The 25661-nt window shown below is 40.3% G+C and overlaps 1 protein-coding gene across 1 annotated transcript; it reads left to right on the forward strand.

The window, feature by feature from the left end:
- Nucleotides 1–5445: 5445 nt before the first annotated feature.
- On the forward strand, nt 5446–20492 carry tbx3b (T-box transcription factor 3b). The gene is made up of 6 exons (XM_034169601.1): nt 5446–5553; nt 5637–5904; nt 8690–8836; nt 8934–9010; nt 14487–14590; nt 19981–20492. Exons 1-6 carry the CDS (start codon nt 5531–5533, stop codon nt 20490–20492), a joined length of 1131 nt encoding a protein of 376 aa, XP_034025492.1. The 5' UTR covers nt 5446–5530.
- Nucleotides 20493–25661: the final 5169 nt, after the last annotated feature.

Here is a 25661-nt window from a genome sequence, read left to right on the forward strand (position 1 = left end):
TGTGGGCTGCTGAAGAGGAGGTACTGCTGGCCCACCACCACCAGATGGCGCCCTGCTTGAAGTGCGGGCTTCAAGCACGAGAGGGCACCGGAACCACCGGCCGTGACAGCTGTCACTCCTACACACCAGCTGTCTTTCATCACCTCTTCACCCTTAAAAACCGGACTGCCACTCCACCTCCCCGCCGAGAAATCAGCAACCAAGAGGTAACCTGTCTCTATTGTAATTTCTCTGCTAAACTACAACTGAACTCTTCTTTGCAGCTGTTTGCCCTGTGGTGTCCTTATCGGAGCTTGGCGTAAAGGCGTGACCGCGACAACTTCGCATCACGCTCATCTCAGATAAGTGGTAACAGGAGCTGCACGAGTGTGTGTTTGGAGGTGGAGGAATTCCCCTCCTAAAAAGAACATTAACTGTGAGTGGACTACTGAGTGTGCGGGCTCACACTCACCTGGACTTTCTCTATTCTCTGCCAGCAGTACCTGGGTCGACAGCCGAAGGCAGAGGCCACCTGGGGACTCAGGACTTGGCGGCTCCGGTGTTCTTCAGGGCCGTTGGTGGTGGAAGCTGTGTGGGAATCAGCTCTTCTCTCGCCAGAGGTCTTCTATCTTCGAGCCTGCCCACACGTCACCTGGTGTATTATTGGCAATCCATATTTCTGTCTGTATTCCATTGTGTGTTTTCACAACATTAAATTGTTACTCGTTGGCTTATCCATTGTCCGTTCCTTAGCGCCCCCTGTTGTGGGTCCGTGTCACGACACCTTCCCAACAGGTTGTTTCCTTTTCAGTTTTTATAGTTTATTTGTGCAGTTCTTTTCGTGTTAGCATTTTAGTCTGTCTTTGGTTGTTGATTTATCTTTGGTTGTTATGTTACATCACTATCTTGCACTTACTCAGGTGTCTTTGTATCTTTCATCACTTCACTCTGATCCTGTCTGCTTTGTGTTTTTCTTCCCTCACACTCTTGCATCTGTTCTGTCCTCATCCTTACCTTTCTGCCACGCCCCCTTTCCAGATCCTTCTCCCACATGTGCGTCTCATTATCCAATCACCACCTTACTTATTTAAGCTGCTTCTGTTCACTCCTTCCTTGCTTGTTTGTTGATTTTGTTCACTTACCAGCTCTTTGTGTCAGTACTGTTCTGATTTTACACTGCAGCCTTTGCTCATTGCTTTGTTGATGCACCTTTGTCAGCAATTACAGCTTCATGTCTTCTTGAACATGATGCCACAAGCTTGGTGCACCTATTTTTGGGCAGTTTTGTCCATTCCTCTTTGCACCACCTCTCAAGCTCCATCAAGTTGGATGGGGAGCGTCGGTGCACAGCCATTTTCAGATCTCTCCAGAGATGTTCAATCAGATTCAGGTCTGGGCTCTGGCTGGGCCTCTCAAGGACATTCACAGAGTTGTCCTGAAGCCACTCCTTTGATATCTTGGCTGTGTGCTTAGGGTCATTGTCCTGCTGAAAGATCAACCATCGCCCCAGTCTGTGGTCAAGAGCACTCTGGAGCAGGTTTTCATCCAGGATGTCTCTGTACATTGCTGCATTCATCTTTCCCTCAACCCTGACAAGTCTCCCAGTTCCTGCCACTGAAAAACATCCCCACAGCATGATGCTGCCACCACCATGCTTCACTGAAGGGATGGTGCCTAGTTTCCGCCAAACATCACAGCTGGCATTCACGCCAAAGAGTTCAGTCTTTGTCTCCTCAGACCAGAGAATTTTGTTTCTCATGGTCTGAGAGTCCTTCAGGTGCCTTTAGCCAAACTCCAGGTGGGCTGCCATGTGCCTTTTACTAAGGAGTGGCTTCCATCTGGCCACTCTATCATACAGGCCTGATTGGTGGATTGCTGCAGAGATGGTTGTCCTTCTGGAAGGTTCTCCTCTCTCCACAGAGGAATGCTGGAGCTCTGACAGAATGACCATTGGATTCTTGGTCACCAGATTTGTCCCTCAGGACAATCCTGTCTTGGAGGTCTACATACAATTCCTTTGACTTCATGTTTGGTTTGTGCTCTGACATGCACTGTCAACTGTGGGACCTTATACGTAGACAGGTGTGTGCTTTTCCAAATTATGTCCAATCAACTGAATTTACCCCAGGTGGACTCCAATTAAGCTGCAGAAACATCTCAAGGATGATCAGTGGAAACAGGCTGCACCTGAGCTCAATTTTGAGCTTCATGGCAAAGACTGTGAATACATATGTACATGTGATTTCTTACTTTTTAAAATAAATTTGCAAAAATCTAAAAAAAACAAAAACAAAAAAACAACAACAGCTTAAGGCTGTAATATAACAAAATGTGGAAAAAGTGAAGCACTGTGAATACTTTCTGGACACACTGTACATGGACTGATAACTGCTAACGTTACTTGGTACACATCGTTTACCTCACAAGGTATACAATGTAGCTCAGCTCAAGCAGCACCCATACAGCTCATCACCGTGTAGCAGATGGCTTCCAACAACAGAAAACATTTTTGGCTTGTAACTGGTGTACAGTGGAACTGCGACTTTGATTTTTGCCACTTAACTTCCACTAATGAGGTAATGCTTTCAGATACAGTTTTCAAGATGACTTCAGGATTGCTCTAAAATGGCTAAACTGATTTACATGAAACTTGGTGTTGGGGTGGGACATGGACAAGGTTGGGTACGATTACTTTGAAAGAATACATGTGGATTACATGTATGTATGTACATACATTTGGATTACTTGTAATCTGATTACTTTTGGATTACATTTCAAAGTTATCCTACCCAATCTTGGACATAGACCAAGGAAAAAGCCACTAAAATTTTGAGATTGCGGCACTAACCCTAGAATTAGTTTTTCAAAGCCTAAGAATTTTGGAAAAGCTCTGTGTCTGTGTCTGCAAACCTTCTAGACCTCATTGTTTTATATACAGTTGTGCTCAAAAGTTTACATACCCTGGCAGAATTTTTGCATTTTTGACCATTTGTAAAGAGAATATGAATGACAACACAAAAACTTTTTTTTCCACTCATGGTTAGTGGTTGGGTGAAGCCATTTATTGTCAAACAACTGTGTTTTCTCTTTTTAAATCAAAATGACAAGAGAACTACCCAAATGAACCTGATCTGAACTGAATGAACTGAAAAGTTTACATACCCCTGTTCTTAATACTGTGTATTTTGAAGCTGCCACTGAATATGTTTCGGACTCTGTTTACATCAATTACAAAGAAATACAAACAATATGGCACTCTATGGTAAATCTGCATGGAGTAGACAGTTCTCAAAAACTGAGTGACTGTGCAAGAAGTAGAAGAGTGAGGAAAGCCACCAAGACACCCAGACAACCCAGAAGAAGTTACAGACTTATGTGGCTGTGATTGGAGAAATTATGCACAGTGCAAGCTTTGCATTTTGTATCACCATTTATCCATCTTCATGATGAAGTGGTATAGAGGAGGATTTTCTTAAAAAGAAGACCTGAAAGTTTAGCTACAAATTGTCAGAAGGTACATCTGAGATGCAAGCCTGGATTTGATCTGTTTTGGTGAAAGAAAATCCTTCTCTGCTCTACTCCACTATGAAGCTAAGAGTAGTGATGCAAAATGCAAAGCTTGCACTGTGCACAATTTTTCCAATCACAGCCACATAAGCCCATATCTTCTCCTGGGTTGTCTGGGTGTCTTGGTGGCTTTCCTCACTCTTCTCCTTCTTGCACAGTCACTCAGTTTTTGAGAACTGTCTACTCCATGCAGATTTACCATAAAGTGCCATATTGTTTGTATTTCTTTGTAATGAATGTAAATAAAGTCCAAGACATATTCAGTGGCAGCTTCACCATCAGAGAGCCTCGTCCAATACTACCACAAAGGACTCCAAGCTGTCGTTGATGTTAAAGGGGGAAATACACAGTATTAAGAACAGGGGTATGTAAACTTTTAATCAGGTTAATTTGGGTAGTTCTCTTGTCATTTTGATTTAAAAAGAGGAAACACAGTTGTTTGACAATAAATGGCTTCACACAACCACTAACCATGAGTGAAACAAAAAAGATTTTGTGTTGTCATTTATATTCTCTTAAAAATGGCCAAAAAAGCAAAACTTCTGCCAGGGTATGTAAACTTTTGAGCATAACTGTATGCTGAGTACCACCTCCACATGGAGAGCTGGGCATCAGCCTTGATGTGTGAACCTGCCACTTTCACTCACAGCAGGTTTTCACTGGGATGGTCCTGTGCTGTCACGGTCCATGAGTAATAAAAAGTCTGTAACTAAATCCTGAGGCTAATCCAGCCTGGACAATCGCTGGCAGTGTTTACATCTACATAGAGCTGAATCCCTGCAGATGTCCTCAGCATTGCACACAAGCTGTGCTTGTGAAGCCGCAGTGTGCCGGACTGTTATGAGAAGCCAGGAACATGAGTCCCAATTGAACTGTGTCACTCATAGTTCACTGAAGATTTAGTACTGATGGTCCACAGTTTTGAAAAGTCAGTGAGCACTTCAGATTAATAGTTTAACATTACTTGATGCAGAGCAATGTAGAGATGATTCAATCAGTCATTTGCTGAAACTTTTACTGTTCTGTGTTGGTCAGACTGCACAGCCGGACCAAAAATATTACACATTGTGCTACAGCGCTCTGTGAGAACATCTGTGGATGTTATTCCATATTTCATCATCTTAATTTAATCATTTTACTAAAGTATATATATCACTATTTTTATTTTGGGGAATCTCTGCTGGATTAGAGTGGACTGATCCATGCAGATTGCGCCAGTTAGGCATATTTCCTGAAAATGACTACAAGATCCCCGATGTACTCAAAGGTTCAAAAGCTGATTTTGGTTTTAAATTATGACCCCAAGTTTCTTTATTCTAAAAATGACCAGATACCCTGAGTTTGACCTCTTACTCCAATGAAACCACTGCTGTGTAAGTTCGGTAAAGCAGGTTGTGTACGGTCTGAAGCATTTGTCTGCTTTAATTAATTTAACTATTAAATTGTCAGAACAGCTCCAAAAGACATGGCAAAAGCTGAGACGGAGTATTTGTGCAGGAAAACCACACCCACCGCTGGGTGTCACGCTGAGTCCAAACGTGTCCATGATCAAATCACTTTGGACAAAGTGTCACGGCGCACCAGGACGCACAGGAGTGCATGCGCAGAATTAAAGCAAAAGGAGAAAAATACGTGAGAAGTGCTCGTGTTCAGCGATTGGAGTCATAAAAGCAACGCAAGGTCGTAAACCAACTGCAAGGTACGTGCGTAAAAGCGCATCCATTTGGATACGATGCGCAGCCTCTCGGAGCCGCGCGGCCCCGGCGAGGCGCAACACGCTTTTGGAGACGCGGACGTTCGGAACGTGTCCTCGCTGTTTCCAACCCCCAGAAGAACAAACCTCAATTTGGAGGTGTTTCAGTCCGCGGCTCTGCATCGGCGTCCAGAAATCCTGGAGGAAGGAAAAGCTGCAGAAGATGAGGAGCCCGTGGTTCATCTGGAAGCCGCAGACCTGTGGAGACAGTTCCACACGTGCGGCACTGAAATGGTCATTACAAAATCAGGGAGGTAAATAAAAAAAAAACGAAAATTACGCCCGGCTGAAGTGTTTTAATGAAGGCGTGGCGGCTGACCTTCTCTTCTGCCCGCAGGCGCATGTTCCCTCCGCTCAGAGTCCGGTGCACGGGGATGGACAGCAGTGCCAAATACATCCTGCTGATGGACATCGTGGCGGCGGATGAATGCAGGTACAAGTTTCACAACTCGCGCTGGATGGTGGCGGGGAAGGCCGACCCGGAGATGCCCAAACGCATGTACATCCACCCGGACAGCCCGGCCACCGGACAGCAGTGGATGTCCAAAATGGTCACCTTCCACAAGCTCAAACTGACCAACAACATATCCGACAAGCACGGATTCGTGAGTTTTTGACATCAAGTCTGAGCGCACACTGATTAAAAAAAGAAAAAAAAGTGGACTGAAATTTACTTGAAAAATCCTTTACCACACAGAAATTTCACTTTAACGATTTTTAAACAAATGACTAAAGTTAATGTGACCAGTCAGAATGGTTATCAGTTCAAAATAAGTCCGATTTATTGATGATAAACACATCAACGTGATGATCAACGAATTAATGTTATCACGTAAATTTCATTCTTAATTGTTTCATTTATGTTTGACTAAAAATATACATTGAATTAAATTTATTTATTTTTTCTTATAAGTTCATCATCCAGAATGATGGAAATTCTACATACTGGTAAAAAAAAGAAAAAAAAAGAAAGAAAAAAAGACTAACTGGATGAACTTAGTACAGTTTTGGGCAGGATTTTCCATCAGTCATGGTCTGGTTAAGCAGGGCTTCAGACCAGAGGCTCCTTAGTTCAAATTCCAGTCTGGCTGGACAATCACTACGGACCCTTGGGCACGGTCCTTAATCCCAAGATGCTCCCGGTGTGTCGTGAGTGCCTTACCTGGCAGCACCCTGACATCGGTGTGTCTGTGTGAATGGGTGAATGTGAGGCGTTATTGGGAAGCGCTTTGAGGTTCTGATATAGATGGAAAAGCGCTTTATAAAGGGCAGCACGGTGGATTAGTGGTTAGCACTGTTGCAGCACAGCAAAAAAGGTCATGGGGTCGATTCTCAACTGAGGCCTTTCTGTGTGGAGCTTGCATGTTCTCCCGTGTTTGCGTGGGTTTCCCTCCGGGTGGTCCGGTTTCCTCCCACATCCAAAGACATGCAGGTTAGGTGAATTGGAAACTTTATAACTGTCCAGGTCTCCCTTGTAAAAGAGATCTCGATCTCAATGGGACTAACCTAGCTAAATAAAGGTTAAAAATAAATAAATGTACTGTGCAAAGGTTTTATGCACATTTAATGCATCATAAAAGCAAATTTATGAAAACCTAATAAATATTCATAAATAAATGAAATGTGTAATGAATTTCAACTTTGATGATAATTGACGTGACAATTGGATTCTATTCATGCGTGTTTTTTTGGTTTGTATGTCACACCAGCGTATATGTTACCTCAAAACTATTTTATAGTGCAGCAAATAAGTGAAACAATACTTCACATGGTGATACAAGCACCAAATCCAGCACAAATTCTCCTTAGACATTGCTCTTTTGACAAAACAGACGGGCCACGTGAATTTTCAATAGGCGGTCACGTAGGGGTCAATTGAAGAATTACACAGGGGTTAAAATATAAAAATGCTCCAGTCTTATTGAAAACTATACCACATTATTTGTCTGATCATAAAGATTCCAAAAAGGTATAGTTTGGACTATCTATGACTGAATATTATGGAGTTATGGGGTAAAAACCTTAAGAATGGTGACAAATGTCAATTTCAGTTTGTACAGGGGTCAAAAGTTAAAGTTGCTCCAATTTTAGTAAAAAATGGTGCAAATTGTTGATTGAGCTACTTGGATGAATAAATGGAAAAGTTTTGACTGTGTTGAATGCTTGGTCTCTAAAGTAAAGGTCAAATAATGTTGACGTCCATTGAATTCTATGACATGTGACATATGTTACCCCGTAACGTGATAACTAAGCATGATACATGGTGCAAACTATTCCTTTTTGAAACCCTATTAACTCAACCAATAATTTGCATCACCTTTGAACAAAATTGGAGCATCTCTAACTTTTACCCCTGTACAAACTGAAACTGAACTTTGTCACCATTCTTGTTGTTTTTACCCCATAACTCCATAGAATTCAGTCATAGATAGTCCAAACTATAACTTTGTGGAATCTTTACAATCAGACAAATAATATGGTATAATTTCAATATGACTGGTGCATTTTTATATTTTGACCCCTATGTAATTCTTTAACTGACCCCTACGTGGCCGCCTATTGAAAATTCAAGTTGCCTGTCGGTTTTTTTCAAAAGAGTAATATCTAAGGTATACTTTTGGCAAATTTGGTGCTTGTATCACCATTTGAAGGATTCCTCTGTAAATATTCTGTTATCTGCTGCATTATTAAGGATAATGCGACAGCCAATAAAAAGGGGGTGGGGGAAAGTCAAAGCTACTTTATCATAACTCTGTAATGCCTATACCCTTTGCACAGTACTGTATATGCACCCTGCCTCTCATCCAGTGACAGTATATAAAATGAAAAAAAAAAAAAAAGATTCTGCGCCAGCAGGAACTGAGCCACCATCCCTTCAATAAATAGGTAACCGGCTCTGTCGTCTAAATGCAGTAAACTTAAAGTAAAAAGTCCAAACCTAATTTCTCAGATGAACACTGCAACTATGCCTCAGGAGGAAGCTCTGATTGTTTGTTAACTGCTGGTTCAGTTCCAGTTTTGCATCTACAAATGCCACTGAGCAACCAAAATGATGAACCTGTGAATGTGAGGTGTCACTGTAGAGTACTGTGATAAATTTTTTGAGTGTACTCATCTTTATGGCTGTGTAATAAGTTTGTTATGTGTCAAAAATCCAGGATGTGATGCATGGTAACCATCTTAAATTTGGTTATTGCTGTCCTCAAACTAATCTGATTCATATTTTAAATGGAAATTATGACCTTTACTAAAAAAAGGGTCATAATATACAGAAGTTTCTTTTTAAGAAACCTCTATAACCACAGATCTTTTTAAGAAACCTCTATAACCACAGATTGTGACTGTCTTTATGAAGTAACAACACAGATTAGTATTTTTCTTTATTTCTAGACCATTCTCAACTCCATGCATAAATACCAGCCAAGATTTCATATCGTGAGAGCAAACGATATCCTCAAACTGCCTTACAGCACCTTTAGGACCTACATCTTTTCTGAGACAGAATTCATTGCAGTCACGGCGTACCAAAACGATAAGGTAAGAGGTTCACCAAAATGACACAGACTGTAACGTGTCACCTCATATAAATGATAAACGTTTACTGCAACTCGCGTTTTTTGTGCCGATGTTTCAGATCACCCAGCTGAAAATCGACAACAATCCTTTTGCAAAGGGATTTCGGGACACAGGCAATGGACGTAGAGAAAAGAGGTCAGTCAACAGGTGACTTGCCAAAAAAGTGGCTTCATTTAAAAAAATTGAAAAATTTATGAAATCGCTTCAGTTGTTAAACTAGTAAAGTTGGTGTAGAAATATTACTTGTTAAAATGGAGCAACCTAATTGATTTAAGTGTAGCCAACTGACACACTTTATTAAGTTGATCCAACAATTCTCTTTTTTCAGTGTACTTCAATAAATGCTTGTTTTTTTTATTTCACATAATGCTATTTACAGTCATGTCAATGTAAATATGTGCAGTGCAGGTAGCTGAGTGGATTAGAAACTGGCCTGCCAATATATAGACCTGCGTTTGAACCCTTTCAGTCTGTGTTCTTGGACAAGGCACTTAATCGACCTAGTCTCAGTCTGCCCAGCTATAAACTGGGCACCGGCTTTGGCTGGAAAGGAACCTATGATGGTTTGGCATCCCATCCAGGGGAGCCTTGGACTCTTGTCCACTTCATGGCATGGAACCCTGAGATAAGCAATGGGCCTATGAGGTCTTACAATGAAATTATGCCAGTGATTAATATGGATCGTCTACAAAAGACTTCACATGGACACTGTGGGCGACTGCCCTGGACTTATTTCCAGGAGAATGTACAACAGGTGGCATTTACATCCCAGTGTTCCACTCTAGGCTGCTACTGCTGGATATAGAATTAGGACATTTCACCTAGCTCTGAAACACCAGTTCAGAAATTTCAGCCGTAGCCAGGATACGAACCCTGGCTACTGACACAGCCATCCCACCTGTTTACCACTACACCATTATGATGGAGTCTGAATTATTTTTTATTAGACTTGAACATCTTGATTTAACACAATGAAGGAGTCAATTTAACACTATGATAGACTACGATGATTCCATTTGGAGTGTATAGCGAAATTATAATTTCACCTCACACGGGCGCACCAATAAATATATAGCGAATTTTACATGCCTCGCAACGGGGCACCAATAAATATATGTAGTGAAATTCTAAATCTCACACGGGCGCACCCAAAATAAACTGTAACAAAATTACATTAATTTAATTATTTGGAATGCATGGCATCTCACACGGGTACCAATTTAATGTAGTGAATAAGTAGTTGAGCCTTGCAATGTGTTATTAGCCTCACGGAGAGCACCAAAAATAGTGAAAGTATTGTTAAACTTTCAAATTGAATTAGATTGGCCTAGACCTCATTTAACGGGTCACCAAAATAATTAACAATTTTAGGGTTTGATAATTATTATTATCCTCAGGGCACCACCTATTTAAAGCATAGGTACATTCATTAATTTATCAGTCTCAAATTAATCAGTCTCAATTTAATGAATCAGTCTCGGGTCTGAAAGTCTGAATTCTATGATATGATTAACCAAAGGTTTCCTTCTGAACATAAAATGAATCACAGCAGAAATATTTACATTTTATTTACCATTATACAAGAAATGAACAGTTTACTGGCATTTTGAGTGGACAGTGATTAAATAAGTTCATTTATGGACACAATTTACTTACTCATAAGACATTGAAAGAAAGTAGAGCGATAAAGCTTAAAGACTTTTAAGTAAATAAATCTGATTACAATTTAGTGATGAAATCTGAAGCCAATTATTATTAAGAAAATTATTAAACAAATATATGAATATGTTTAAAAAGGAGAAGCCACTTTGCATCCACTGACAACAAAACGCTTTTTCTGGAACCTTTAACTGGGTCACTTAGCTGATCTGATGAAGAGGTGGTTCGGATGACCTGTCCATCCATTGTTGATGTGTTAGGCTCTTTGCAGCATGCTCGCTTGGGTCAGGGGTTAACTCAGTGGTCTCCCCAGGTGATCCCAAGGCTTCAGCCAAGGCTTCAGCAAAGGCTGGCTTTACCAACAGGATGACTGATGGTTTGAAATCAGCTCTGTCATCAGCATACTTGACCCCAGAGGTGGAAGGAGTTTGTTGAAAATGGGTTCTGGTAGCTTTTAAAACATTTGTTGCAGCCAGATTAAAAGTCTTTGTGAATTTAGAAAACTATGAAACTTTAAGACCAGCATTGTACAGAAAAGGAAAGTTGCTTTTCTGTAAATTCGGTATTATTTTGAAAAGTTCAGATTGGAAGTTCTCTTAAAAATTCGAAAGAGTTGACGAACCGTAAAAGCGTCAGGCTATTACTTTGTTAAGAGGTTATCAAAGAATAACAACGAATGAAACAATGAATGAATGAATGAAGCCATGTGGTAGCTTAGCATAGCTTAGCTTGGGGCCTTGTTGACCCAAAAATAAAATTAAGCGTTTAAAGGGAAGAGAAGAGGGGAAGGCAGGCATAAGAGTCAAGAAACGAGTCGAGAGGAAGAGAGAGAACTCTGTTAAACTCCTCCCATTTAGGGTGTGTAACTTTACAGAAACTTCATGTGCTCAGAAAGGCAGAGAAAAATGATTCAATTATTTAAACACATTAACTATTTTGGCATATTATTTGTTCTAAGACATTTTTGGGATGAATATAACGTTATTAAAGGCTTAAACACATCCCACACACCCTTTGGTTAACAGAATATTCCACTGTTATCAAAACATGGATAAGTCAGAAACATCACATTTAACACACATCAGTTACAAGGAACACATGTCAATAAAATAGAATGATTATATGTAAAGCATTTTGTTTACTTAATCAATACAGACACATTAGAAGTTTGTATATATGAATAAAAGAATACTGATGCCTTTTTTATTTTAAGCAAAGGTCTTTTCCTTAATTTAGACCTAGAGATAACAGCTGGTTGTCAAAGCTCAAAGTTTATGACCATGTCTTATCATGGAAGAGATGTTCCTGCAGCGTCTGGGGAGGTTCTGGCCTTGGCATGAGGCCATAAAAGGTGGTTCTCCAGCAGTGGTGGGCACAGTTCCACTAATCCGCTAATTATCGGATTAGCTTTTCAGATAACTTTGAAAACCATTATCGGACTAATTATCTTCCGATAAGTTTTGGTCCAATAATTTTTAGACCGCTAAGGAATTTTTGCAGATGTCATAACAAAGCTGAATAGATATAAACATTTCTGAAACCTAAAATCAGTTGAGTATCTACCTGCTAAATGTTTTATAGTAAATGCACAGTTCTCTCCTCCATAAACAGAGGAGAGCTGGTTCTAAAAAAAATGCTCTGTCCTCTGCAGGCAAAGGAGAACTAGCCACAGAAAAGAAAAAAGCTCATTTCTTTTGACCCCATACTGATATGCTGGCAATATCACCCAAGGCATCCAGAGGCATACAGTTTTAACTTATGGTTAAAATTTTAACCAAACTAATTTCGGACAAGTTATTTAAATTAACGTCACGTCTGAAGTTTTATAAAGTGAAAATATCAGATATATGTTTTAGTTTTAAAGTAATGCACTAATTTTGAAGGTTTTAGTGTGGAGATGCTGTGCCCATCAGTGCATTATGGGTAATATCAGTACATTCACAACAGAAGAAATGCATTTGAGATGCTCTGATCAGGCTCCACATGGACAACAGCCTTAAACTCTTTGTATATTGTGCCTAAAACTCTTGTGAATATATTCTCTGGGTTTATAGACATTGTTATTGTGTTTGTTTTATGTAAAAATGCCAGATGTAGCTCAGGTTGCTTGTCATTATTTTCAGCTGGAATCATTGCAATCAATTCCTGTTCGCTATTTAGAGTCCTGCTTATGTCACACTGTCTGTCATCTTTGTTCCAGAGTAATATATATAAGATGTCTGAAATTCAGTTTGTGTTTATTAAATTTCACGCTTTTGAAATGTAGGAGACACGGATTATCTGGAATTTTGTTTTGGCAAGTTTTCACGGTCTCTACTGCCATCTACTGGCCAGTAGTGTTCATGGCAGTATTCGCCTGGCACCAGTAGATCATGGCAGTGTTCTATTTATTTTGACACCGTGTTAACGGAGGCACATTTTACCCATAAACCCTTTCGCATTTGTCTGTGTTTATTACAAAACTTCAGAATTAGTGCATTATTCAACATTAAAAGATATATGTTATAGTTTAACTTTGTACTAATGACAGAATTGACATTAATGGAGTTATTCCAACAGTATTAATTTTATTTATAAACCAAACCATAAGTCAGCACTGCTTTATTTTCCAAGACCTTCGCCTCACGGCAATGCTGGTATTGACTAGAGAGTTGAGCTTTGCTGCTTCTCTCAACGGCTTTTCTGCTGGAAGTTATGTAATGAAAACAGGAGCATCCAGCAGTGGGCAGGGTGCACAAAGACAGAAGTGCTGACTCATTGTTTAGGTCTGTGGTCGCTTTTGATGCGACAAGAAGCGATCGTGGTGTCAAAACTCAAAATCAGCTTGTTAGTACTTGCAAGTGTACCAGAGACAATACTGGAAGTTATCGGTTATCTGTAGCTTTCGATAAATTTTTGGGTGGTTTATCAGATTAGCTTTATAAAAGATAACTTTTCTGTTAGCTGATTATCTGTTATCAAAGCTAATTTTTTGGCTAGCTGTGCCCACCACTGTTCTCCGGGCCTGGGGAAGTTTGGATTCTGACATGAAGCAATTATAATGTCATGTAATTCATAGTGACTGAAACTTAACCGATAAACAAGCAAGGGCTCCTTTGAAGAACTTTTAGTTACACTTCTGTTGTGATGTGAAGCACAGTGTTAGGGCTCACGGGGATGTCTCAAAGAGCTTATCTCCAGATGGAACCAGGAATTTCAGAGTTAGGAGTGAAAACAACAGTCTCTGTCCTCAGTTCAAAACCTCAGGTTTTTGTTGAGAAAGCATTAATGTATTTATTTAATTAGGGCGAATCGAGGCCATGAGCTACAAGTGGGACCAAATGCAGTCCTGGTAGAGCCTATTTTACACTGCCAGATGTAATCAGAAGTAATTATGTAACTTTAAAACCTTTTCAGGTAGAGTGCTGTGCAAATGTTTTAGGCAAGGAAAAGTGTTCAACTTTTTTTTCTTCATCAGTGTGTCACAGAAAATCAAAAATTTGAAAATTTGAAATGTCCTGACATTCTCATACCAATAAAATAGTTAAAAGCAATGAATCATTCATCAAGTTAACAAGTGATTTTAAAATTTATGATATTGAAAGAAAAAATGAAAAAAGTGTCTGAATTGCAAAATTTTCTTATGTTTCTCAATGAGAAATGAGTAAATTCTAATTAGTAAATGAAAGATTAATAAATTCAACAGACTTTTTTTAGTGTTATGGTTTGCAGGAAACCACCTAAAAGGTATGATTCATATTTAAAGGTGAAACGTGGTCACATAGTTTACTGATTTATGATTACTTCTATGAGTGATTTCAAACTAATCAGTGACCTAAGGGGAAACGTGGGTGTTTTTGGTACTTGTTGTCTTTGGAGGATCTTTGAATACTGCTGGGATGACATTATATCAAATGAACGGTTACAACACTGTAATTAGGTTCTATTTTTTTTTTTTTTTTGGTTGCACCAGGAAACTACAACATGGATCACAATCGTGTAAAGAGATGCGCATGACCAACATGAAACCTGAACCAAGTAAAGAATCATCTGATTCGGACAACTCCAAGTGTTCAGGTAAAACAAAACAAAAAAACCAAACAAAAAACATACTGTTATATATATATATATGTGTGTGTGTGTGTGTGTGTGCACATGTGTATGCGTGTGTATGCATATGTGTATATGCATATATATATATATATATATATATATAAGTATTTGAACACCCTGCCATTTTGCAAGTTCTCCCATGTAGAAATCATGGAGGGGTCTGAAATGTTAATTTTAGGTGCAAGTCCACTGTGAGAGACATAATCTAAAAAAAAAAAAAAAATCCGGAAATCAAAAATGTATGATTTTTTAATAATTTATTTGTATGTTACTGCTGCAAATAAGTATTTGAACACCTGTGAAAATCAATGTTAATATTTGGTACAGTAGCCTTTGTTTGCAATTATAGAGGTCAAACATTTCCTGTAGTTTTCACCAGGTTTGCATACACTGCAGCAGGGATTTTGGTCCACTCCTCCATACAGATCTTCTCCAAATCTTTCAGGTTTGGAGTTTCAGCTCCCTCCAAAGATTTTCTATTGAGTTCAGGTCTGGAGACTGGCCAGGCCACTCCAGGACCTTGAAATGCTTCTTACGGAGCCCCTCCTTAATTGCCCTGGCTGTGTGTTTGGGGTCATTGTCATACTGGAAGACCCAGCCATGACCCATCTTCAGTGCTCTTACTGAGGGAAGGAGGTTGTTTGCCAAAATCTCGCAATACATGACCCCATCCATCCTCCCTTCAATACGGTGCAGTTGTCCTGTCCCCTTTGCAGAAGAGCACCCCCAGAGTATGATGTTTCCACCCCCATGCTTCATGGTTGGGATGGTTTTCTTGGGGTTGTTCTCATCCTCTAAACATGGTAAGTGGAGCTGTTTCCAAAAAGCTCTCTTCTGGTCTCATCTGACCACATGACCTTCTCCCATGCCTCCTCTGGATCATCCAGATGGTCACTGGTGAACTTCAAACAGGCCTGGACATGTGCTGGCTTGAGCAGGTGGACCTTGCTGCCCTGCAGGATTTTAAACCATGACGGCATCATGTGTTACTAATGTAATCTTTGTGACTGTGGTCCCAGCTGTCTTCAGGTCACTGACCAGGTCCTCCTGTGTAGTTCTGAGCTTTCTCAGAATCATCCTTACCCCACAAAATGAGATCTTGCATGGAATCCCAGACCGAGGGAGATTGACAGTCATCTTGTGTTTCTTCCAGTTTCTAATAAATAATCATAACAGTTGTTGTCTTCTATCAAGCTGCTTGCCTGTTGTCCTGTAGTCCATCCCAGCCTTGTGCAGGTCTACAGTTTTGTCCCTGGTGTCATTAGACAGCTCTTTGGTCTTGGCTATGGTGGACAGGTTGGAGTGTGATTGAGTGAGTGTGTGAACAGGTGTCTTTTATACAGGTAACAAGTTCAAACAGGTGTTAATACAGGTAAAGAGTGCAGAATAAGAGGGTGTTGGGAAGGTGTCGTGACACGGACCCACAACAGGGGGCGTTAATGAATGGACAATGGATAAGCCAAAAGGCAACAATTTAATGTTGTGAATCGCACAACGAGATACAGACAACGACAGAGAATGTGGATCGTCAATCATACATGAGGTGACGTGTGGGCAGGCTCGAAGATAGAAGACGTCTGGCAAGAGAAGAGCCGGATCCCACACAGCTTCCACCGCCAACGGATCTGAAGAACACCGGAGCCGCCAAGCCCTGCGCCCCAGGCGAAGACATCGCGCTCACACTATCCGCCAATCCAGCTTCAGACTGTCACCACAGGAAAACGGCTACACACAGAACAATATTCAGTCTCAGAAAATTCACAGCAGAGAAGGTTACCTGAATGGTAGCTGATTTCTCGGCGGGGAGGTGGAGTTGCAGTCCGGCTTTTTTGGAGGATGTAGTTGATGAGTGACAGCTGGTGTTGATGATGTGTGACAGCTGTCACTCCAGTAGTTCTGACGCCCTCTCGTGCTTGAAGCCCGCACTCCAAGCAGGGCGCCATCTGGTGGTGGTGGGCCAGCAGTACCTCCTCTTCAGCGGCCCACACAACAGAGGGCTTCTTAAAGAAAAATTAACAGGTGTGTGAGAGCCAGAGGTCAAATACTTATTTGCAGCAGTAACATACAAAGAAATGATTAAAAAAATCATACATTGTGATTTCTGGATTTTTTTTTAGATTATGTCTCTCACAGTGGACATGCACCTAAGATGAAAATTTCAGACCCCTCCATGATTTCTAAGTGAGAGAACTTGCAAAGTCGCAGGGTCTTCAAATACTTATTTTCCTCACTGGATATATGTGTGTGCGTGTGTGTGTGTGTGTGTGTATATATATATATATACAGTTCATCCAGAAAATATTTGCAGTGCTTCACTTTTTCACATTTTGCTCTGTTACAGCCTTATTCCACAATGGTTGAGATTAATTGTTTTCCTCAAAATTCTACACACAATAGCCCATAATGACAATGTGAAAATACTTTTTTGAGATTTTTGCAATTTTTAAAAAAATAAAGAAAGTACAAATCACATATCCATAAGCAAGGTTGGGTAGGATTACTTTGAAATGTAATCCAAAAGTAATCAGATTACAAGTACTCCAAATGTATGTACATATATATATGTAATCCACATGTATTCTTTCAAAGTAATCCTACCCAACCTTGTCCATAAGTAATCACAACCTTGAGCTCAGGTGCGTCCTGTTTCCACTGATCATCCTTGAGATGTTTCTGCAGCTTAATTGGTGTCCACCTGAGGTAAATTCAGTTGATTGTACATGATTTGGAAAGACACACACCTGTCTACATATAAGGTCCCATAGTTGACAGTGCATGTCAGAGCACAAACCAAACATGAAGTGAAAGGAATTGTCTGTAGATCTCCGAGACAGGATTGTCTCAAGGCACAAATCTGGAGAAGGGTACAGAAACATTTCTACTGCTTTCAAGGTTGCAATGAATTTGACAAGAGGCACCTGAAGGATTTTCAGACCATGAGAAACAAAATTCTCTGGTCTGATGAGACAAAGATTGAACTATTTGGCGTGAATGACAGGTGTCATATTTGGAGGAAACCAGGCACCATCCCTACAGTGAAGCATGGTGGTGGCAGCTTCATGCTGTGGGGATGTTTTTCAGTGGCAGGAACTAGGAGACTAGTCAGGATGGAGGCAAAGATGAATACAGCAATATACAGAGACATCCTGGATGAAAATCTGCTCCAGAACGCTCTTGACATTCAAATTGTGGCAACGGTTCATCTTTCAGCAGAGAAATGACCCTAAGCACACAGCCAAGATATCAAAGACTGTTTTGATATCTTGGCTGTGTGCTTAGATCTGAAAATGGCTGTGCACCGACGCTCCCCATCCAACCTGATGGAACTTGAGAGTTGCTGCAAAGAGGAATGGCCAAAACCACCCTAAAAGAAGTGCACCAAGCTTGTGCCATCATGTTCAACAAGACTTGAGGCTGTAATTGCTGCCAAAGGTGTATCAATAAAGTATTGAGCAATGGGTGTGAATATTTATATCAATGCAATTTCTTAGTTGTTTTTTATTTTTAATAAATTTGCAAAAAAAAAAAAAAAAAAATTTTTTGATGTTGTCATTATGGGGTGTTGTGAGTAGAATGTTGATGGAAAAATTAATTAACTCCATTTTGAAACAAGTCTGTAACATAACCAAATGTGGAAAAAGTGAAGTGCTTGTGAATAGGATACTTTTTGGATGCACTGTATACACACACACACACACATACATACATACATACAATACATACATACATATATATATATATATATATATATATATATATATATATATATATATATATATATATATATATATATACGAGGTCTCTTAGATAATAAACCGACCCTTTTATTTATTTTTTAACTATATGGATTTGAATGACATGCGATTACACCAATCATGCTTGAACCCTCGTGCGCATGCGTGAGTTTTTTCACGCGTGTCGGTGACGTCATTTCCCTGTGGGCAGGCCTTGAGTGAGATGTGGTCCCGCCCTCTCGGCTGAATTCCTTTATTTCACACGCTGCTCGAGACGGCACGCGTTGCTTTATCAAAATTTTTTCTGGACCTGTGAGGAATATCCGAGTGGACACTATTCGAGAAATTAAGCTGGTTTTCGGTGAAAAGTTTAACGGCTGATGAGAGATTATGGGGTGTTTCTGTCGGTGTAAGGACTTCCCACGGAGCGGGACGTCCTGCAGCGCTTCCAGGCGCTGTCGTTGGCCTGTTTCGAGCTGAAAACATCCTAATTTAAGGCTTAATTCACCCAGGACATCGTGAGAGAACAGAGAAGATTCAGAAGAGGCCGGCATGAGGAATTTATGCGGACATTCCACTGTTTAAGGACATTTTTTTAATGAAAGACGTACGCGCAAATTCGCCGAATCGTTTCCGTGACGACTCGGCAAATCTGTGTGCGCCGCGACAGGAAAAACACCTCCGTGTTGAAAACCATTTGTAGAATTCAGGCGGCTTTTAATGGCTTTCAACAAGTGAGTAACTGAGAAATTGTTTAACAGCTTGGGCATGTTCCAACTTGCCCGTTAAGATTTCCAACGGAGGTGTTTTTCCTGCCGCGACCCCCCCGCGGTCGGGTCCAGCCCGACATGCGACTCTGCCCGCACGTTCTTTCATTACAAAATGACCGTTAACAATGGAATGTCCGAATAAACTCCTCATGCCGACTTCTTCTGAAAGTTCTCTGTTCTCTGACGACTTACTGCGTCAACAGAGCCTGAAATGTGGAAGTTTTCAACTTGAAACGGCGAGACGCTGCCGCCTCGAAGCGCAGATCGCCGTCAGGCGCCGTGGACCGTCCTTAAAGCGACACTACCAGACCAAAATCTCTCATCAGCCGTTAAAATTTTTACCGAAAACCAGCTGAATTTATTGAATGGTGTCCACTCAGTTGTGCCTTACAGTTTTGAAAAAATTTTTATCAAACAAAGCAACAGTCTCTGAGCCATTCCTAAACAATGAAAAAAATCGACGAGCGGGTGGACGACTCCTCACTCAAAGACTGCCCACAGGCGAATGACGTAACCGACAGGCGTGAAAAAACTCTCGCATGCCCACGAGGGTTCAAGCATGTCTGATGTAATCACACATGATTCAAATCCATATGGTTTTTGAAAAAAATAATAAGGTCGGATACTTTTCTAATAGACCTCGTATATATATATATATATATATATATATATATATATATATATATATATATATATATATATATATATATATATATATATATATATATATATATATATATATATATATGCTGCTTCATGTAACATTCTTTCAATATTAAATGCTTATTTAAATATTTTTGTGTCTATATGTACCCAAACTGAACATTCACTTTATTTTTTTCTTTGGAAGATGACCACGAAAGTGATACAGAGAAAGACATTAAAGTTGAGGACAGCTCTGGACGAGACACATGCGAAATCCAAACGGAAACAAAAACCGAGCCAAACACAGTGAAGACTTCGGCTGGAACATACGAAGCAATGGACCTGCAGCAAAATCATTTTCTCAGTTGTCCCACCGGTGAAGCTGGCTGGTGTTCGCTGCAGGACTCTGAGCGCCCCAGACCTTGCCAAGAAAAACAACGATTGTGCACATTTCCCTGCAGTTTTGCCCGTGGCTGTCTTTACCCACAGGAGTTACACCGGCATCTGCAGGACCTGAGTTTGACCAACAGTGTTTTTCACTGTGCTCTGGGAAACGCGGGGCCCACGTGGTACAGTTATGCCATCGTGGACAGAGCGGTGCCGCATGGACTAAGCCTGGCATCAGCTGTCAGAACACCCGGAGCGCCCTTCTTTCCAGTAAACCTCCAGCAGCACACGCTCGTACAATTACACAGAAGAATGTCCTCATCACACTGACCACATATATGTGGTCAATGTGATGAGAACATTCACTGTAAACACTCACTGTAAACCCCAACAAGTTATCACAAAACAAAAAATTTATGTAATTGATTAACTCTATTTGTTTAAGCTTATGTATTCAAAATAACAAGTTATTAGAATTTTAATATTTGAGAGTAATGCCACACTGATTGCTGCTCAATTGTTGATTAAATACAGTATACTTAAATATTTTTTGAGTTTTTGAGTTTTGAGTTGATTGAATTTAATAGTATTCACATTTATGGAATGTAATAATTATAAGTATAAAAACACAATATAAAAAAAAAATGCTCAACAGAATTTCAGATTCAACACAGAGTACACTGTTCCTTGATGGAGTTGGCACCTGAGCACTGGGCGTTTTAATGACTTTTGAAAGTACACTGACATATGGAAGTAAACAAGGACCTTTGTTCCACTTCAGCATATAGTCTTTCTTTCCATAGTAAGTCCCTTCGGCTGCTCATTTTTCACAGCGGATCCAAGGTGGCTCTGCATGTTGATTTGGCACAAGTTTTACGCCGGATGCCCTTCCTGACGCAACCCCACATTACATGGAGAAAGGTGGCAGGGATGGGGTTTGAACATATAGTTCTTCCATAACTGATAGTAATTTCTTTTTGTCTCTTGACTCCAGAATACAGCGTATACCATCTGAGCCTGCCTTTATAGTGTACAGTGGATAGCTCAGTGGGATAGGAGTTGGGCAACCAATATGTTGACCTGAATTTGATTCCTGGTCAACCTGTCTGTGTCGTTGGATAAGTCATAGGAGTTGGACAAACAATATGTAGACAATAGTTCACCTCCTGATCACATAACTGTTTTTGTCTTTGGACAAGGGATAGGGGTTGGGGTACAAATATGAAGACCTGAGTGTGGGCCTCGGGTACCCTACCTGTCTGTGTCCTTGGACAAGGGGTACAGTTTGGGCAACCAATATGTAGACCTGAATTTGATTCCTAGTCACTGTACTTATTTGCGTCCTTGGACAAGACAGTTTGTCTAAATTGTCTCAGTCCAACCAGCTTTAAATTGGTACTTGCCTTGGCTGGGGATGTAACCCGTGATGGACTGGCATCCTATCCAGGGGGAGTCAAAATTGCCTTTCATCTGCTTTATGCTATTGAATCTGGGTATAAGTACCAGCACCAGTGGGCTTTAGGGTTGATAGGACTTAGTAAACCAACAAAGAGAATAAGCTTCTTCTTGATTAATGGTCAGATTTTTTCAGATATTTTGACCTTAAGGGAAAACAAGGTAGTTGAAATACATATTAGCTCAGGGAGATCAGTTGATGCTCACAAATCAGAAGATCCCTACTTTAGTACCTGACTATTTCCTTGTGTCATAGTATGACATGCTTAAATTATTTCGTACATTACATGATTATGGTAATTTAAGTTGATTAAACTCAAATGAACCAAATTCAATTAACTTTAATTAAAATTAGAGTTAACTAATTTAGCTGAAATAAAAATATATATTTAACATCACCAGTACATAAAGTTAAAACATTTAAAACGTTTGAGGTAATCAGTTACATCAATTATTTTGAGTTCTACCAACCTGTTGGGGTTTACAGTACATGGATAATAAAAATAGATATTTTATTTTATTATAACTCAGATAAATCTGGTTCTCTGTCGGGATTCCTTACTTCGGATACTGTTGTAGCACATGTTGACACAAACTAATGTCAGCACATAGGTTTGTGAATGAAAGCAAGATTAACAAAAATTATATTTTCTTATTATTGCTTGAATTAGATAAAAATTGTTTGAATATGCATATTACAATGATATGGAATGGTTAGTTTGTGGCTCATTAATATTAATGATAACATCAATACTTAAGGTGGACAGCACATTTCATCTGATGGCCTGTGAGTTAAAAAAAAGGGGGGGGGGGGGCACAAATCCCTCATACTAGAGGTGGGCGATACCGAGAATTTTGGTAGTGATCAGATACCAAGTAAATACAGGCTCAGTATTGCCGATATTGATACCGATACCAATACTTTTTCATATTTAAGCTTCATAGATCCAAAGGATCCAAAAGACCTAGGATAGAATTTCGCCAAACATTGTACGTGACAACAAAATATTTTATTATCACAATCAACATTTTTGTTTAAAAAAAATATCATTCAACACAACTTAAAACAAAATCTCCTGAGGTAGAGGGCTGACAAACCACAGTACAAGGGTGTGCTGCTCCATGTTGTGTGACACAGAGCAGTGTTGCTCTTACAGATAGAAAGTAGACTTTGATGAATTTGCGTGCGCAGCAGTCAGTGCATGCGTGAGAGAAAAAAAGCTTGAGTATCGATCTTTTTACGAGAGGATCATTCAATATCAATATCAGCGCTGCTATCGATATTATCGATATTAGGATCAATCCGCCCACCTCTACCTCATACCATTTTTAATATAGGCAGCACTAAGTTGGGCTGCACTGGGCTGTAGACCAACAAGAACGTCAACAGAACCACCACCACCACCCAACAAGAAAGTTAATGAACAGTTTCTATTAAACATACTGTTGTCAGGATTCTGGTTCAATAAAGACATGTTGGATGTCGAATGGGTGATGGAAATTAGGAGGAGGTGCAGTTGAAGTTACATGTAGCTTATAGTGTTTGTTTCTTTCTTTTCCAAAGTTCGCATCTGGTGGCCACTAAGGCCAATGCTGATTTTATGTTAGATTACTTTGTATAATTTACTATTGCTCATCTCATGAGATCTCAAACTTTTCCACTTTTGCACTGTTTTTTTATTGAAGACAAAATCACAACAGACATTATCTCTAGGCACTTAAGAGTAGGAACTCTGTTCTACATAACTTATGTAGACCCAGCATTATGCCAAGAGCAAGCGCATGGTGTCAGGGATGAGAAGAAATGTTCTTATAACAGGTAGAAACCTTGAGCGGAACCAGACATTGTGTTGGGGTCATCTGTTTGGAGTAATGCTTCTTTCTTCTTCAACAGTCGCTTAGGCCACAGTTTTGTGGTGCTCTTGAAGGGCGGAAATATACCTGCTGTTAATCCACGTGTTTGTGTAGCCAACCTGTGGCATTGTGACCATAATTGCAAATGGTTATCCTGCATTTCTGTTGGATCTTTTGTACTAAATTAATTGACTACCAGTTACCCTGCACAGTGCCAAAGTGGTGAAGCAGGGTATTGTTTTTACTGGCACGTGGGCGTGCATATGTGGACAAGATAAGCCAAAACTGGCTTGATAGATTTCCTTCAAACTTGGTGTGAATATTAATTGGATAGATATCTAGAGGCGATTAGATTTTGGAGTAGTTTTTTCAAAGATCAAGGAAAAGTTGGCCTGAAAAAATACCCCCCCACCCCCTTTTTTTTTTTGGATATAATCAAGAAGCCCAGCTGGATGATCTAAACAAAATATTGATCAGCACAATATTTGAGATGGATTGGTATGAATGACTTCATAACAAAGTCACACATTATAATCTAAAGTCATTCGTAGTAACAAGACCTTTACAGACATGTTGTGGGTGTAGAACAGGGGTGGCCAAGTTTGGTCCTTGACCACCTTCCTGACACTCTTAGTTGTCTCTCTGCTCCAACACACCTGAATCCAATGAAAGACTCGTTAGCAGACTTTTAATGAGCCTTTCATTGGATTCAGGTGTGTTGGAGCAGGGAGACAACTAAGAGTTTCAGGAATGTGGCTCTCGAGGACCGAACTTGGCCACCCCTGGTGTAGAGCATGCAGGGTACCTTAAATCGCTTTTTACTTGCGTCAGAAGGGAATATAAGCTTTTGACATTTTGTCAAAGAATTATGCAGCCACCTTAAAAGTATCATCTCATGAAAGCATCAGTTGCCTCTTTTTGCAGTCACCGTTTGTTTAATACTATACTCAACAAAAATATAAACGCAACACTTTTGGTTTTGCTCCCATTTTGTATGAGATGAACTCAAAGATCTAAAACTTTTTCCACATACACAATATCACCATTTCCCTCAAATATTGTTCACAAACCAGTCGAAATCTGTGATAGTGAGCACTTCTCCTTTGCTGAGATAATCCATCCCACCTCACAGGTGTGCCATACCAAGATGCTGATTAGACACCATGATTAGTGCACAGGTGTGCCTTAGACTGCCCACAATAAAAGGCCACTCTGAAAGGTGCAGTTTTATCACACAGCACAACGCCACAGATGTCGCAAGATTTGAGGGAGTGTGCAATAGGCATGCTGACAGCAGGAATGTCAACCAGAGCTGTTGCTCGTGTATTGAATGTTCATGTCTCTACCATAAGCCATCTCCAAAGGCGTTTCAGAGAATTTGGCAGTACATCCAACCAGCCTCACAACCGCAGACCACGTGTAACCACACCAGCCCAGGACCTCCACATCCAGCATGTTCACCTCCAAGATTGTCTGAGACCAGCCACTCGGACAGCTGCTGAAACAATCGGTTTGCATAACCAAAGAATTTCTGCACAAACTGTCAGAAACCATCTCAGGGAAGCTCATCTGCATGCTCGTCGTCCTCATCGGGGTCTCGACCTGACTCCGTCGTCGTAACCGACTTGAGTGGGCAAATGCTCACATTCGCTGGCGTTTGGCACATTGGAGAGGTGTTCTCTTCACGGATGATGCGAAGGAGATGTGTTGCACTGCATGAGGCAAATGGTGGTCACACCAGATACTGACTGGTATCCCCCCCAATAAAACAAAACTGCACCTTTCAGAGTGGCCTTTTATTGTGGACAGTCTAAGGCACACCTGTGCACTAATCATGGTGTCTAATCAGCATCTTGGTATGGCACACCTGTGAGGTGGGATGGATTATCTCAGCAACGGAGAAGTGCTCACTATCACAGATTTAGACTGGTTTGTGAACAATATTTGAGAGAAATGGTGATATTGTGTATGTGGAAAAAGTTTTAGATCTTTGAGTTCATCTCATACAAAATGGGAGCAAAACCAAAAGTGTTGCGTTTATATTTTTGTTGAGTATATATCAGTGCTTTCACAGCTATGGTGCTTTAACTCTCATGCCTTTTTCTGTTTTAACAGGACCTGGTGGGTGTTTCTGGCTTTGGAGGATTTCTGTTTTATCCATACTCCAGCTTCTCTGCTACACCACCATCA

This window comes from Thalassophryne amazonica, chromosome 5, assembly GCF_902500255.1.
Source record: "Thalassophryne amazonica chromosome 5, fThaAma1.1, whole genome shotgun sequence".
NCBI lineage: Eukaryota > Metazoa > Chordata > Actinopteri > Batrachoidiformes > Batrachoididae > Thalassophryne > Thalassophryne amazonica.

Excerpts from the sequence above, each read along its gene's own strand:
- tbx3b (XM_034169601.1), top strand. The coding sequence starts at position 5,531 with ATGGTCATTACAAAATCAGGGAG. Across the intron at positions 8,837-8,933 it reads CGGCGTACCAAAACGATAAG|ATCACCCAGCTGAAAATCGA; the intron begins GTAAGAGGTTCA and ends CCGATGTTTCAG. Across the intron at positions 9,011-14,486 it reads AATGGACGTAGAGAAAAGAG|GAAACTACAACATGGATCAC; the intron begins GTCAGTCAACAG and ends TGGTTGCACCAG.